At 33.6% G+C, this 16,431-nt stretch overlaps 3 protein-coding genes across 3 annotated transcripts; 1 reads left to right on the top strand and 2 right to left on the bottom strand.

Moving 5' to 3' along the window:
• Positions 1 to 1,118: 1,118 nt before the first annotated feature.
• LOC145600774 (glutamate receptor 2.5-like) lies at positions 1,119 to 6,268 on the top strand. Its single transcript, XM_081656639.1, has 4 exons — positions 1,119 to 1,391; positions 3,727 to 3,976; positions 4,898 to 5,307; positions 5,999 to 6,268. Exons 1-4 carry the CDS (start codon positions 1,119 to 1,121, stop codon positions 6,266 to 6,268), a joined length of 1,203 nt encoding a protein of 400 aa, XP_081512765.1.
• A 236-nt stretch (positions 6,269 to 6,504) lies between these two features.
• On the bottom strand, positions 6,505 to 9,992 carry LOC145600776 (very-long-chain 3-oxoacyl-CoA reductase-like protein At1g24470). Its single transcript, XM_081656640.1, has 3 exons — positions 9,352 to 9,992; positions 6,848 to 6,917; positions 6,505 to 6,741 (listed from the first exon to the last, which is right to left on the bottom strand). The coding sequence occupies exons 1-3, from the start codon at positions 9,990 to 9,992 to the stop codon at positions 6,505 to 6,507; spliced, it is 948 nt and encodes a 315-aa protein (XP_081512766.1).
• A 470-nt stretch (positions 9,993 to 10,462) lies between these two features.
• On the bottom strand, positions 10,463 to 16,179 carry LOC145602037 (regulator of G-protein signaling 1-like). The gene is made up of 11 exons (XM_081658146.1): positions 15,992 to 16,179; positions 15,250 to 15,370; positions 15,093 to 15,156; positions 14,921 to 15,005; positions 14,645 to 14,718; positions 13,919 to 14,110; positions 13,646 to 13,734; positions 13,283 to 13,518; positions 12,913 to 13,037; positions 11,147 to 11,268; positions 10,463 to 11,055 (listed from the first exon to the last, which is right to left on the bottom strand). Exons 1-11 carry the CDS (start codon positions 16,066 to 16,068, stop codon positions 10,873 to 10,875), a joined length of 1,368 nt encoding a protein of 455 aa, XP_081514272.1. The 5' UTR covers positions 16,069 to 16,179; the 3' UTR covers positions 10,463 to 10,872.
• Positions 16,180 to 16,431: the final 252 nt, after the last annotated feature.

Below are 16,431 nucleotides of genomic sequence, written 5' to 3' on the forward strand. Positions count from 1 at the left end.
CTTGCATATTCTGTGGGGAAAATAACATGTTGTCAATAATGATCATTTTTTTGGTGAAAATTGTCAATAATGATCATGACAATACAGTTACAAATCTAATGAAACATAGTTATCTAGACATACTATTATACACTAATTAGTCAAAAGAGATGAACATCAAATCGTTGCACTTCTTCATTTCTTTTTTTCATAAAAAAGTTTCACATTCCAATACTACCCTTCCTACCACATGCATGTATGTTATATCATGACATAGTGGGCAATGTTTATTACGCCCTTATAGTAATAAAAATTATAAAATCAATAAACCTGTCAAATTAGAATGATGATCGGCACGATTTAAAATTCTTCATCATATATTATACTTACTAGTGACGACTTGTATATTGAATTGACTTTCTAAGGCTGGAATATTAAGATTATTGACATGCTTGCTATGTACTCCTACATCAATTGAGCATCAAGAATCGATCAATGACCAACTAAACGAGGTGAACGATTCATGATCAACCTAGTCTTGTTTAGACTTTGCAAAGATGTAACGATCAAACACAATTTACTTTCTTAAACTTTGACTAGCCTTACAAAAATTAAAAATTATTCTATCATGTTTGTTGTAATTTGTAAATGATAATGAACTAATTCAATATTACAAAGTTTCATATGTGGCTGGCCACACCGTGTGATCGGGATTATTTATTTAGGGGTACTTGGTCAGAGGTTACTCGGTTGTTCAAGGGTTACTCGGTCGGTTAGGATCGGAGTTACCAAATCAGTATTTTTAGCGTGTGTCAGCTGGCCACACAGAAAACACACTGATTCAATATAATTAATTATAACAAATTAATAATAATAATAATAATAAAAAAGAAACTTCGTAATATCTAATGATCATAGAATTTAATTAATTTAGTGTAGCAATAGTCAAACTTTGATCAACCTTAAAAGCCAAATTTTTTTTTATTAGCTAAGGTTTTCATCTTCAACAAAATATAATCTAAGAAAATATGATGATGAAAACAAGTAATTCATCATCATATTTTTCAAAGCTTATACTATCATGTAACGTACTAACCTTAATCTTTCTTATGGTTATAAGCATAGATAACATTGCAATAATGGCTCAACAAGGGAATAGTAACCAGACAACAAACAGCACTAGGTTAAGGATCGCGGTTCCGGTTAAAGATGGCTTCACTGAGTTAGCCGATGTCAATCGCGATCCAACCACCGGAGAGTACATTTTTAAAGGTTATACAATCGACATTTTCAAGACTGTCATAAATTCCGCCATGCCTTACAACGTGTCGTTCGATTTCATCCCGTTTGCTATGCCTAATGGTTCCATGAATGGCACCTATGATGATATGCTCCGAGCTGTTTCTTCAGGGGTAAGTCTTCTCCCCCACCCTTATCACTGACCTTATTGTCTCACTTAGAAAGTCAAAGTTTGCAACACAAAAGTAACGATTCAATTGATATTTTTTATATGGTAATCAATCAATAACTATATACTAAAAGACACATCAACAATGACACGTGTCATTTTCTAGTGTGTCCTTTAGTTTTTTTTTAAAAAAATCTTTAGTAAACAAACTTATACATAAATAAAAAGATAGCAAAATAATACATAAATAAAAGATTTGATAAATCTTATACATAAATAAAAAGATAGCAAAATAATACATAAATAAGAGATTTGATAAATCTTATACATAAATAAAAAGATAGCAAAATAATACATAAATAAGAGATTTGATATGTTTTTCAATAACATATACGGAGTACATTGGCAAATATATAAACTAAAATAAAAATTAAAAAAAAATCAGATTCTTAACATAATTGTGCCATAATGTTATGTACAACTTATTACAACAATAATTTTATTTAGATTTATTTGATTATATGTTAAAAAGCTCCAAGAAAGTAATTTGAATTTCAAATATTAAAAAATAGATAAAATAAAAGATTTGATGTATCCCTCTACAAATAAATATTAACAACTATAAATTTAAGAGGAAAAAAAAAAAAATCAGATTTTAACATAATTTGTGACATACATAGTGACTACCGAGTGTAATGTACAAAGTTTTAAGAAATCTAATTGGTTAACAACGAGAAAATTTTACCAATTTTTTATGAAATTAAAATATAATAATATGCATATTGTCAAATGCGTTTTAAAAATAACTATCTGGCTAATAGGCTCTTTTATAATTATTAATTGTAGGGTCTTTTAAAATAAATTCATTACATCATATAATATTTTAGAAAAATTCATTGTTAATTTAATAATAGTTTTCAAAAATTACCGTGCATGGCACAGGACCTAACCTAGTATTTATAAATATGATTGACATTTAACATCTTTACTTGTGTAATTGTTAAATTTTATTACTAATTTTTACTTGTTTAAAATATATACATATATTGAGATTAATCCAATAATTAGATCCAACATCATTAATGAATTAATGAGTCAAATCAAAAGAGGGTCGCATTTTATTATGTTAAAAGAGGATTGGGCCATATAGGTCTCAAGTCCACAATAGATCGAAAATAGATGGCTAACAAACAATCATGGAAAAAAAAATTGAGAAAAATGCCAATACTAAATTATATGAATACAAAGATATCCATGTATTTTTTTCAGAGTTGTACAAAAACTGGCCCAATCAATTAAATGGACATAACAAGACCAGCCCACATTTATCAACTCATCACTGAAAATTAATTTAACTAATTTTGGTCCAATTTTTTTTGGTTAACTTTATCTGTCAAATTGGCAAAATTTAGAATATATTGGCCATACTCAATAAGGGTCCCACCCATCCTTTAACCTTGACTCAAACCCTATATTCATCGTTGCCCATAACCAAGTCTATAGCAAATGATGATGGTCAAAATGGAGTGAAAAGATATAGTGTCAAATTAAAAGCCAAATAAATAAAAAATACATACATTAGATGAGTAATAAACTATACATCCTCTGTTTTTTTAAATTGCACAATAGACGTTGGACTCATTTTTTAGTAGTGGAAAAATAAGGAAGAGATAGAAATTAAAGGTAACATAAAATTTCCAAGTGGTGTAAATATAAAATCAAGGAAGTACATAGATCTATGATAATAATCTTACATTGATCTATCCAAAATATTGCAACTTTACCTATTACACCACCAAAAATTATGGGAGATCAATATTACGTATTTTAAGAGCATCTCTATTGGTAAGTCAATTTGACAAATTTAGTGTGTTATGTTACATAGGATTTCAAGCTAACTTCCTTTTTCTAGCTAGTTTGTGTCACAATGTTTAGCCACTAGCCTACTAGCTTGCTAGATAATTAAATGAACCCTCTTAAATCTTTCATATTGGATACTTTTTCTTGAACAAATTAGCTTGTCCAAGCTAATTTTTTTTTTTTTTTTTTATTTCGAATGGTCAAGCTCAGAAGCGGGGCTACAAAGGCTAACAATGACAATGGCTTTGGCCCTAAGATCATCGTACATATTGGGGGGGGGGGGGGGGGAGCTTATATATTATCGAACTTTGAGACCCTTTCACTTAGAAGGACTTGTATGTGCAATAATCAACCACTCTTCACATGCTCAAAGACACTAATTACAATTATTGGCCAGTTTCTCTAAATTACTCATAGTTAAATAACAACCTCTCCTCGAGTGATGAAACTCCAATTGCCAACGACATTTCTATAAGCAGGAGTATGATGCAGCGGTAGGCGACACTTCTACAAGGCACTACAGGACTGGGTGGGCCGACTTTAGCACGCCACTCTCAGAAACCGGAGTGTCGATGTTAGTTCCCTTACGTCTCGTGGCAGGAAATAGAAAGCCTTCATTTCTTACGCGTCTTCCTTCCGGTATAACAGCGGCAACTGTGGCTGTTTGCGGCTTTTCTGCGTCTATCTTAACGTTCTGGTTTTATGCGCGTTGTCAAGGCACGGATTCTGGTAATGAAAATAAACTCATGACTAGTTTTAGAGAGGACTCTGATCCGTCCTTTTTTATATTATAGGTACAACTAGAGGTGGTTATTGGACAGGGTAGCCCAATGATAATAGGGTCAGGGCTAAGCTTATAGGGCTTTTAATGGACAAGGTTATTAATGGACAGGGCCCTTATTGGGTAAGGTCCATATAGGACCAACATGTTTTTCCAATTTAGTTGATAAAGAAAATATATAATGTAAAAATAATTATATAGATTAATTTGTATTCATATGTATTTAATAATGGCTTTGTCTAATATTCATTTTAATTGATATTTTGTAGGTCCGCCCATTATCGACCCGCGACCCGCATTGGCCCGACCCTATATTGACCCCATAAAATGTGACCTTCTTTGACCCTGACCCGCAACCGACCCTGACCCGACCCGCCCAATAACCAGGTCTAGGTACAACTAATGGAAATATACTTTGTTATAACAGTAGTGTAACCAACAAAAAGGAACGAGTAGTATATCATTAAATGTTCCACGGCTACTAAACACACATGCCATATAAGCTATATGAAGTTTATTTAAAAAAAAAAAAAAAAGGAAAAAAAAGTTGTAACTACGTATGTAGAAGTTGCTCTAAAAGTTCAGGCTTTCATAGTCAAAAAAAAGTTTACACAAGATTACGACCAAGTTTTAGGTGGTAAATAGAAAAAATAAATAATATTTTACATTAAAGTTAAGAGGTGAAATTCAAAACTTGGGAGATCGAGGTCAATCAATATATGTCCACACTAATTGTTTTATAACTAACGTTCGATCAATTTAATAGGCTTGTGTTATGTGCTATTGTTCGATCGATGACCAATACAAAAGCAATTTTGCACTCGCGTTCATGATCCTTAAATAATAACATACCTAATCTTTTTGTGTAGGGGAAACAGCTTCAAGACGTACGAGGCTAGTGATTGTGCTATGCTTCCTCATGTTGGTAATCATAACAACATGTTTTGGTGCAATCATCATCTATTTGCAAGTCGCACCAAGGCAAGTTCCCCTTGTGAACCGCAACATGAACGATTTCATAAGAAATGGAAGAAATGTTGGATATCAAACGGGATCTTTCGTTCGTAATATGCTCACTCAAAGAGGCTTTTCGGAATCACAGTTGAAGTCCTACTCCAATGAAGAAGAACTTGTAAATTTACTTTCCAAAGGAAGTATAGGAGGAGGTGTTGATGCAGCAATTGATGAAACACCGTATCTTAAGCTTTTCCTTGCCGAACGTTGCAATGCTTACACCCTTGTGCCTTTAGCCGCTTTGCATGCCGATGGTTTTGGCTTTGTAAGTCTATTATCTAATCTCTTTCATTAGATTATTCGTGTGGTCAAGTTATTTCAAGTCAAATCATCATTTTGAGTCAAAATTGGGCTATGTGATCTATTTACAGAGTAACACGTGTTTATTTGGCTCATTTTCATAAGATATTTTCACTCAAACTTAGGCTATGTTTAGTTCACCTTAGCTTACCTTTTTTTTTTCTTTTTTTTTTTTTCCTCTTAACCTCACCTTAGCTTACTTTGACTTATGTAATCTGATATGAACTTTTTTAAAAAAACTCGATCTAAACTTTTTTTTTTTAATAACTTGATTATAAATTTTTTTTGGTAGTATGACACATATGATTGTCAAATTTGATTAAACTTTATTTGATTAAACTTTAACCTTATATTTTCATTAATTCATGAGGAAAAGACATACTACATATCAAATAGGGTCTTAATTAATTTGTATGAATGACATTATGTAATTCAATTTTCATAATTTTATTAGTTACATAATTAAAGATATATAGCCATGAAAAAACACACATAAAAGTATGATCTAAACTTAATAGTACAGTATTATTTCTGATTTGAAATAAGTAAAACTTTGTAAGATACTTATGAATAAGCTGAACTAAACATGACCGTTTCTCCTAACTCTAATTTATTCACGTGTGATTTTTGGATTTTATACATGCAATTTGGTGCAGGCTTTTAAAAAAGAGTCTCGCGCTGATCTAGTGCGTGATATCTCTATAGCAACATTAAAAGTGACAAACAACGATGAACAACTACGTAATATCAAAGACAGAACAATTGGTGACCTAGACTCGTGTCGAGAAAATCGAATAGATGCAACTGAATTTATAAATTGGAAACCTAGCTTGTGGATTTTGATAACAGGAATCGCTGGGGTTTTGGCTCTTATGCTCGTCTGTTGTCCTGTGTATTTTGAATGCTATAAGTCGATCACTAGCTAGATCCTTAGTGATCGATTAGCCCCTGAATTTATTTGTTATAACTTGAATTTTCATGTATGATATGTAATATGTACGTGCAAGTACCCTATTGTAAAAAAAGTGACTTTATTATCGAATGTGTACAAAAACACTAATACGGGGATACAAATCAATAATATGTTCGTTTACAATTTATTTATTTATATTCAAAATTTGTGATGATTTTAAAGAATTTACTTAAGAAATTTGTTATAAAACTATGCTGATCTCCTCCGAATGCCTATAGAGAGGCGCCATGCATCAAGCCAACTATTGGGAAGGTGACTAGCCAAGTACCATTGAAGTGAATGAGCCCAAAAGGGTGTACACCTTGCTTCATACCCAATACGCCGGACTGCAGCCGCGGCATAATCCTTGGCCGTGGGGATGAACAAGGTTGGTCTCTCGACGGATGCCACATTTAAGGCCATTTTGGTTGCAACATACAATGGTACCTTTGAACACAAATTATTTAATACAGTACTTAATCAAGGTAATAATTCTATACATGTACTACATTTGTACTTTAAAGTTTACAATATGAGGCTTTGTCTTATGTACCTGGCATTGCACATCGATCCCTTGATTCTTGTACTCCACATGAAGACTTCTCGAAAGTTGATCAATATAACTGCACAACGCATAATTTGGTCCCACGTCACCATATGAATAAATTGTTCTTGAGAGAAAGATAGATTATACGAATCTATATGAAAAAAAATTAAAGATCATTTAATAAAATTTATACAGAGTATTCTGATAACAATGTGATCTTGTCAATTGTCAAATTCAATTTAAATTTCAGCTACTTGTCAATGTCAACCCCTTAAGGGGTTAAACTAATGATAATTATAATCATAACTACCAAGTATTAAATATAATTTTTTTTATAATTATTTTATGTACTTTCAAGACGTTGGATAACTACTCTGATATAGTGGTATTAATGAAATGCATGTCAATATGTCATAATAACGTGTCAAACGACAAACGGTATAATTAATGTTTATTTTACTTTAATATTTTCACTTTTAACTTTCTTATCTAAGTTAACGTTTTAGAGAGTGCTCATTAATTAGCTTTTGCCATATATCAATATATGATTGCATCCAAAACACGTTGCATAAAAACATGCCACAGTCGAGGAAGTTAGGCCAATTACTTGATGGATCCTTATTTAATAATATTTGGCGGTTGAGAGTTGGAGCATTAATTAGATATGATTTCGTTGGAACGAATAAGGTAGCTAGGCAGCTAGCTACTGTTTCTAGTAGATTGTGTATAAGTAAACTAGTCCATGTTCTATTTTTAACTTGTTGACGGTTCATGTTTAGGTGATAAACGCGGGCCTGGGCCGCACCCGTAAACCAAGAGAGAGAGTCCACTTCACAAATCCAAGGAGGTTCCATCCCAAAACCATATGGCAATAGGAGGAGTAGCCCCTTAGCCTTATAAAGTGTTTAAGTTTCTCTTTTTCAACCAATGTGGGACACTTACATGTGGTGACACTTGAGAGGTTTATTCTTCAACACTCCCCCTCACATGTAAGGTCCCTTTAACTCAAGGATCACTTGATCCAATTCAATTTGGCCCAGAATACTTGATGCCATTAAAGGTCTCAAACTTTGGGCCTGGCAATATACTCAAACCATTAGAGGTCCCATACCGTGGGCCTTGCTCTGATACCATGATAAACGCGGGCCTAGGCCGCACCCGCAAACCAAGAGAGAGTCCACTTCACAAGTCCAAGGAGGTTCCATCCCAAAACCATATGACAATAGGAGGAGTAGCCCCTTAGCCTTATAAAGTGTTTAATTCTCTCTTCTTCAACCAATGTGGGACACTTACATGTAGTGACACTTGAGAGGTTTATTCTTCAACATTTAGAAAGGTTGGTAATCTATTCAATCTTAAATTCTCGATTACTATGCCCTCAAAAAAAAAAAAAAAAAAAAAAAAAAAAAAAAAAATCTCGATTACTACTCGTACTACTGACAAGCCAACTTTTATACTAAGTAAGTAAGTATCCCTTAACCTTTTTAAATTCAAGGGAGGTTATTAGTATACTCCACAAATAATACTACGAGTAATAAAAATATTTCATCCGTTTAACGCAGTTAAATTTGACACACATGTTAATGCATTAATTTGACTTAATTTTATAACCTACTCTCTCCGTCCCTAAATTAAAAGTCTCTATCTCTTTATTATGTGAGTAATAAATGCTAGAAAGAGGCTTTGTATTAAGGGACAGGGGGAAATTATATTTCGTGATAAGATTTGTATTATAACTAAAAAATAATGTCAAAGTTAATACTTCATATATATGAATACATAAAAAAAAAGTCAACTATGTCAATTATTTTAGAACAGAATGAGTACATACATCATACATGACATATTCAATATTAATTACTTTTTTCCAAAATAATTGACATAATCAAGCTTGACACACTACTTATACATAGAGAAAAAAAGCCAATACTTTATTTTAACATGTACAATTATATACATATGATCTATATCTAACAACATTACAAGATAACATTTGATCATAATTTGTTAGTCAAGGGATAGATAACATACCGTTAAAAAATAAATAGTGAAAAAAGTCAACATGTAATTATTACAGAACGAAGGAGTTAAAAGTATGAAAAATATGGACACAGTGAGTTTTGTGATTAGGTTTAAAATTCGAAAGTCAATTAAAACGGAACAATTGAAATATACATAGTATTTTTTTTTAATACATTTTTTTCTTCTAAACCCTATTCTGCTCACCTTTTTGTTCGGCTATCTAAAGTCTTTTAAATTCAGATTAGTTCAATTAATAAATATTAAGAAAAAAAAATCAGATAAAATTAATAAGGGTTACTCATGCTCAAATTATAACTAAAAAATAAGTCTACAGAATTAGATTGTTACACCTCTTTACACATGAAGAAAACCATTAATATTTTCAATTATGGAGTACATGCAGGTAATAACTTAAATACTTTGTCGAAGGTATGATATAACAAAATTTCACATAATAATAATACTTAAAATTAAATAATTGTACTTACCCCTTAGTAGCAGCATAAATAGCATAAAGAGGATGAGAAGGCACAACAATAGAAGCACCAGAACCAATATTAATAATTGCACCTTTCCTTTTTTGTAACATATTAGGCAAAATTGCTTTAGTAACTCCATTTATAGATCCAACATTTACTCGCAAAATCTTCATCCATGTATCTTCATCTATTTCATGAAAATACATAGCTTTTGGATATGTTATTCCCACATTATTAACCAAAACTCCAACATCTAACCCTTTAACAACACTCTTAACCTCTTTTATAACAGATGATATGTCCCTTGAAAAATCTATTGCCACCACTTTGATGTTTATGTTAGGGAACTTGTGTCTGATATCACACGCGACATGTTCAAGTTTGGTTGCACTACGACTAACAAGGATGAGGTTGAGGCCATGAGCCGCGAGCTCAAAGGCAAAGGCTCTTCCAATGCCATCGGAAGAGCCGGTGATTAGTGCCCATGAACCATAGGTGTTTTTGAGGTCTTTTGAGGGTCTAAGGAAGGAGATGTATGTCCATTTTAAGAGACATAATGTGTGTTTGAAGAGGTAGAAGATGCCTAAGAATGAAACAAGGGAAATACATAAAGGTTGGGTTAGAAGGAGGCCCTTGCAAGCTAGAAGCATGGTTTATTGTTGGTTAAACAGAACAAATTTGTAAGAAAAAATTCATGGGGGTTCTGTTCTTATATATATTAAGTAGCTAAGTATGGGTACCTATACAATACATTTAATAATGTCCCCTTCAATAAGTAAACGTCTTCTTATTAATTGCTCCATATAATTATGAGTTGATTTGATCAATGTATGATACTATTCCATTCTCATGTATTCCTTCCATTAACTATATATGATGATTTTCTATGGGATAATCGTAAGTTCGTAACAGTCTTAGTGTTACAAATATAAAGAAATAGAGAATACTCATTATAAGGTTGTCTCAAATGGTGCACTAATTTGAAGTGAAAAAAGTTTATCCGAACTAGGCAAAATGAAGTGATGCAGTTAAATAGTTACAAAAGGAGTAAAACGAAAGGAGTAAACTTTGCATAAGAGATTAGAGTTCAATACCAATATAATAAAAAGACAGTGATAAATGTAAAGAGGGAATGCTAAACTATATAAAATTTGGAATTGTATACCAATAACTTCAATCTAGTAATGCTATAAATAAAATTTTGCATGCCTGCAATACAGAACACAAATATACAATGAGAAGAATTGACAAAATTTACTTACATATTCGGAAGAATTATGTACGTTATAATAAAGTTAACCTCATGGTCTTGTATAAGAAAAATGCAGAAACTCCTTTCCAATAACTCTCAGAGGAGGTTTATATCACACCATATACTTTAAAAATACCCGCGATTACAACAAGCCTGCTTGATCCATCCATGTTCCCAACCATTCTAGTCTTCGATATTCTGGATCATCAGGTTGGTAGAAATGCGGCAATATCATTGTGATTTGTGAGGCTCAAGATATGGAAAGTATCCAACCCTGATCACGATCGTTGTGATGGCAGAAGATTGTCTTGGTGAAATGGATCATCAGCGGCATGCACATAGCTGAGTCTTGGAGTGACGTTCCAGCTCATAGCCAACTCCAAATCATGTCCATTTGCTTTTGCTCCAGCTTCTTGAAGCTTCATGTAATATATGGATGACCAGTATTCCCTTGCCAAGTTCTTACGGAAAGGAATTCAAAAGGTGGTTAGTCACTTAGTCCCTCATGTTCAGAAGAGGTATCTCAGTATCAGTAAGCAAGAAATGTCTTACCGTTTTTATCAAGTGCAACAGCTCATTGAGAGCAGTTTTGAATAAATCGGGGTGAGCAAGATCAGCAGAATTCAAAATTTGTTGACGAGTCCTGTGGGATATGTTCACCTCCATAGGAGACCCTGGCATTGAATAGTTTCCCATATTATGAAGTTAACAAAAGCAAGCAAGAATATGTATGAACTCCATAAATATCTAATTTCAACTCAAGTGAAGGGTCAGATGGATTTTTCTCATTTATTTGCTTATGGCTTATGATCAACCAAACATAATCAGGAGATCAAAGCTTGTGAGCACAAGTCTTATTTCAAAACTATATATCAATGGGTCTAGGCCTTGTTTTCTTCACATGAAAACTCTTCGATATCTAAATAATAGAGCTTATTCATCCTTGAACCAAACTCATCTAGAGTAAACTTCTTAACCCTGATTTTAATAGAATTTATTTGAACATCATAGCCGTGTGTGTAGAGCTGGCAAAAACTAACACGACACGATAACACGACACGAACCGGACACGAAAAAAGCGGGTTAGTGTTGAGGGTTTTCGACCCGTTTAATTAAATGGGTCGACACGACTAGTTAAACAGGTCGGGTTAGTGTTTAAAATTATAACACGAAAGTAACACGACCCAACCCGCATAATAGGCGGGTCATGTTCGGGTTAACCTGTTTGCCTGTTTACCCGCTTAACCTGTTTAAAATCATAAAAAATCAGATACTTCAAAATGGCCCAAAAATTAACTATGGCCCAAAAAATTAAAATGGCCCCAAAAATATTAACCTAATTTTACATTTTACCTAGTACCTAGCCGTCATATATAATGCGTTTCACTGTTTCATACTAGTATTCTACCCTTTTCTCAATTTATCAATTTCTCACGCACAAGCATCTCAAGGTAATTGCACAAACATCTTCTTCCTCATTTCAGTTGATAATTTCTTGTATGATTAATTATCAATTTATACAACTTTTTAATTTATGTTCATCTATTAGTTTGTTCATCATTTTCCTAATTTGCTTCTGTAATCTCGTGTTTCATTCTTAGATGGAATCTGTGCCTTAATCCACTCAAATTGATGGAGAAGAAGATGACCCAGAGCTTAAAATTGTTAAGGAGACACGGATAAATCCGACTAACAAAGAAAAGGGAAACATAATCGGGTTAAGTTTTTGAACACGAACACGACCCGCTTAGCTAAACGGGTTACACGTGTTAAATTCGTGTTACCCGTTTAATAAACAGGTCGTGTTCGTGTTTAGCTTTTCTGACCCGTTTATTAAACGGGTCGTGTCAGAGTTTGAGGGCCTTTAACCCGTTTATGATTGACCCGAACACGAACACGAACACGAACACGACACGACACGACCCGTTTGCCAGGTCTACGTGTGTGCAACTGAACTATTAGCCTTAAACTGAATTATATCTAAACAATACTGAACTTTACAGGCCTTATATTAAATATATCTGAGCTTATGTGAGCAAACTCAATTTCCTAAAAATAAAAAATTCCCGACCAGCAGGATTAATAAAAAATTGAGATAGCAAATTTCTTAATTAGCCAAGACAATACAGTATTATAGTTGCTTTTGTATAAACATGTACAAGAATAACTTGAGAGGGATAAGCAACCCAAGATTAAGAAAATGAAGGTTGTTTTGGTGATGTGCTGAATATAAAATCGAACACACATTATCATCAATTTAACTGAATTTTTTTACTCACAGATTAATAGATGAAGTCTGAATAATCTTCTTGACTCACCTGCAACAATGTATTTCTGAATAATGTGCCTTGCCATATAGATTCTTCTTACAGTGTCATCTGCAGGTAATTCTCCAAGCTCCAGCACTTCCTCATAAAAGTGGACACTCTCCCCAGCCAAACAACTGCAGCTCAAAAATATTAAAACTCATTATCCTCTATACCAGCATTAAAGAATGGTACAATTACATTGTTTATAATTGTTTATTATTCAATAATAATTCACCTAGAACCTCAACAGCTTTATTTGGATAGCCAATGTGTACAGCAGGTCAGCAGTATAGAGTACTCCAATATTCACTAGGTGATCTAATTTATGTCGAAATTTGAAAATTCGAGGAAGATTAAAGAGATCTTAAAGAAAAGAAACCTGTCAGCAAAAGCCATAAAGGATTGTCGGAATCTTTTATCCAAAAGAAGCTTATCAAGAGGTTCATTGCAGTCAATGGCCATTGATTGTCTCTGTAGCTGAATTTCATTGCCAGGAATGCCTAAAGCCTGACCCATGCTTTCGTATCTGGGGCCCTCCTTTTTCCTCAAGCTGATTTGTGAGAGAAGTGGTTGTGAGCTTGAATAAGAGAAGAATGCCAGTATGAATATGCTTGTCTGTGGACCACAAGATTTGCCTGAAAAACATTAGTCGACTGAACTATAAGATGAGCTTCAGCTAAAATGAGATGTAGACTTAAATGGTCACAGCCAACAGCCCAGCAGAGCAAAATAAGTTGCATACCATTAATGCAAGCAGAAACCTGGAGCCAACTCGAAGCCATTCAACATCTTCATGAATTTCATTCAGAATATATGCAACCACCCAGAAAACTGAAATTCAAGCAAGATAATAAGATAAATAGGAAATCAATTGTGTGATTTCAAGCAGGAATAGGCAGTCAGCCATCTCATCTAGTTAACTGTATCACTCACTGCATATGTATCATCTAGTTAACTATGTCACTCACTGCACATCATAAGCCAGTGAAAATCTTGATAAGAAGAAGCAGCATACCAAGAGAAATTGTAGAAACAACTACTCCTCGCCAAAGGTCTTTGAGTTCATCAAATCTGAAATTCACATGCTGAATGGACCTTGTCAACCCAACAAATACAACAACATATACAGAGTGTAGGACCATCGATGGAGTGACCCACTGAGCAGACATTTGACACCTATAGTTCAATGGTTTCTTCAGCTGTATAACTGCACCAGAATATACGCAGTGCTGAAAAAATAATCAATTAAAAATGGCAGAATCATCAAGAAAATCCAATATGCATAGAAGAACTAGAGTAAGAAAAAATTGAGCAGAACAGTGACACATAAAACTCATTTTGCGATAAAATAGCTTTGACACCGTCAGCATCTTACTCAAGGATGCAACAACTTTAAAAACCCTTAAACATTAAGGAAGGGGTACTACAAGCCTACAGCCAACAGCGAACACTAAGCCATACTCCATGTATCGTATGTTCATTTGTCTTCCTCTGAAATGGTTAGAATTTTGAGATACATTTTACTGCACAAAAGTCCTTGATATGCAAATAAACCTCCCTTTTTTGCGGGACTACCTACATGACATCACTATCAAAAACAGAATTCAAGCCTGCATTTACTAGAATATACAACTATACGTAGTACGAATTGATACTTGATACTGACCACGGTGGCAGATGTTTGATCTATTAGCAGAGAGATACAAGCAATAAATTTGGTCAATAAAACCAGTCCACTTACTAGCAGCTCCAGCGATCCAAGGGAGGAGAACCAATGGGAGAATAATATGTGACCTTATAGGTGGTAATCGCTTCCTGAGACATGAGAATTCTGAAAGTTAAGCTATATCCCTGAATTGGCAAGATAATAAACCCAAAATACGCTTCTATCAGAACCTATCTAATTAACTAATCACTACAAGAGCACAAAGGAAACAGGAGGGTTTACATGGCCATCTCATCCTCCTACGATTTTATCATAGAAACTTAATATTTCATGTTTTAAAGTTTGACTTACTTGACAAAAATGAAATAGAGATGGTAGACTTGTACTATGCGACAGCTAAGCAATAAACCAAATCCAAATGGTCCTTCAAGCCAAACTGCAGGCAAGTAGCTCAAAGAAAGTTAGATTTGCACAAAGCTGAGCAAACAAAATTATTTCAACATATGATGAAAGTGGAAACTACCTGCCCAGATATAGCAAGACTGCCACCATTGCCTTCTTTCAATGCTGATCAAATTGACTGACATCTACGATGAATCGTGCAAAACAACTTGCAAGTTAGAAAAACGTAGCGAATCAAACATCTAGCAAAATTCACCACAATGTACATGCATCCTCACCACAACCGATACCAAAAGGTCCAAGCTAGCAAGAATCTGTACAGCCGGGACCCAAAATGCACTGCCTTTCGGAATTGACAGCTTGTGATATAGGAACGGGAATGCCGAACGGGCAAGAAGCCTGTACATGAAAGAAAAAATATTTACAGTATAAGCAAGCATACTACAAAGCCATCAAGACTAAATAGCAAGCCTAACTTCAAAGCTTTGGCAATGGCAACTCAATACAGTCTTGGGGGATGGTTCAGTACTCAGAACCTCAGATCGAATCCTATCTACATTACTATCACTACATAGCAAAAACACATATACACCCAACAACAGTAGATTTATCAAAAATTTCAGATAAATCAACAAATTTTATTAACTCAATGAAAAAGTTGGATAGTCCATAGTAGCATTACCCTAGAGACTAGAAATTAAGTAATTATTAATTAACCAGCAATAACCAAACCAATTGATAAGTAACCCATCAACTTTTAGCATAAGTTAACCAAAAATCCCCAAAAAAAACTCAGAAAAACTAATCAAAAACAGTATTCAGTGAAACACATTTTACAGGTTCATAAACAGACATAATTAAGTTAAATTAACACAAATAAGCAAGAATCATTGAAACAAAAGTTGACCCATTGAAGAAAAAATTATGCTATTAAAAGGGTTAAAATTAAAATTGATGATTTAATTACAACTAATACAAAAATGAAGAAATTGATATAAAAAGGGAAAAGTTAGAACATACAGAAAAAGAGAAAGGGCAGATACAGAAACAGCAACATAATCAGTTGGGCAACCTCCAGATTCTGCACATCCTTTCATTTTTCATGAATCTTAAATAACAGAGCATTAACAATTGAAATTAATTAGATTTCTAATAATGCTGCTGCTGTAGATCAGTTGTTTCAGCTTCCATTTTTCTCTCTCCTTAAGTTTTTCTGCTGGGTGTTTTTATTTTAATGAACACAGTCAATGGTCATAGTCTCATAGACGTCAATTTCAACGTTTGTTATTTTATTTTATTCTTTTGAAAAATCTGGTATAGCGTGATTGCCACGTGCTCTTCTAGAAGGGAGGTAAATGGTGGCCGGTGGGTCGGTTTGGTAAGGGAAATTTTTTTTTTTTTTTTAATTATTATAAAGTATTAAGAATGGTAAGATACGAGGAGGGCCTCCCACCCTATCA

The sequence above is a fragment of the Chenopodium album genome, chromosome 21 (genome assembly GCF_948465745.1).
Source record: "Chenopodium album chromosome 21, dcCheAlbu1.1, whole genome shotgun sequence".
In the NCBI taxonomy this organism is placed as follows: domain Eukaryota; kingdom Viridiplantae; phylum Streptophyta; class Magnoliopsida; order Caryophyllales; family Amaranthaceae; genus Chenopodium; species Chenopodium album.

Excerpts from the sequence above, each read along its gene's own strand:
- LOC145602037 (XM_081658146.1), bottom strand. The coding sequence starts at position 16,068 with ATGAAAGGATGTGCAGAATCTGGAGGTTGCCCAACTGATTATGTTGCT. Across the intron at positions 13,519-13,645 it reads GGTTTCTGCTTGCATTAATG|ACAAGCATATTCATACTGGC; the intron begins GTATGCAACTTA and ends TGTGGTCCACAG. Across the intron at positions 11,269-12,912 it reads TCAGAAATACATTGTTGCAG|GGTCTCCTATGGAGGTGAAC; the intron begins GTGAGTCAAGAA and ends ATTCAATGCCAG.
- LOC145600774 (XM_081656639.1), top strand. The coding sequence starts at position 1,119 with ATGGCTCAACAAGGGAATAGTAACCAGACAACAAACAGCACTAGGTTA. Across the intron at positions 1,392-3,726 it reads TCCGAGCTGTTTCTTCAGGG|GAGTATGATGCAGCGGTAGG; the intron begins GTAAGTCTTCTC and ends TTCTATAAGCAG. Across the intron at positions 5,308-5,998 it reads ATGCCGATGGTTTTGGCTTT|GCTTTTAAAAAAGAGTCTCG; the intron begins GTAAGTCTATTA and ends AATTTGGTGCAG.
- LOC145600776 (XM_081656640.1), bottom strand. The coding sequence starts at position 9,992 with ATGCTTCTAGCTTGCAAGGGCCTCCTTCTAACCCAACCTTTATGTATT. Across the intron at positions 6,918-9,351 it reads ATTTATGCTGCTACTAAGGG|TTATATTGATCAACTTTCGA; the intron begins GTAAGTACAATT and ends TGCGTTGTGCAG. Across the intron at positions 6,742-6,847 it reads GGATCGATGTGCAATGCCAG|GTACCATTGTATGTTGCAAC; the intron begins GTACATAAGACA and ends TTGTGTTCAAAG.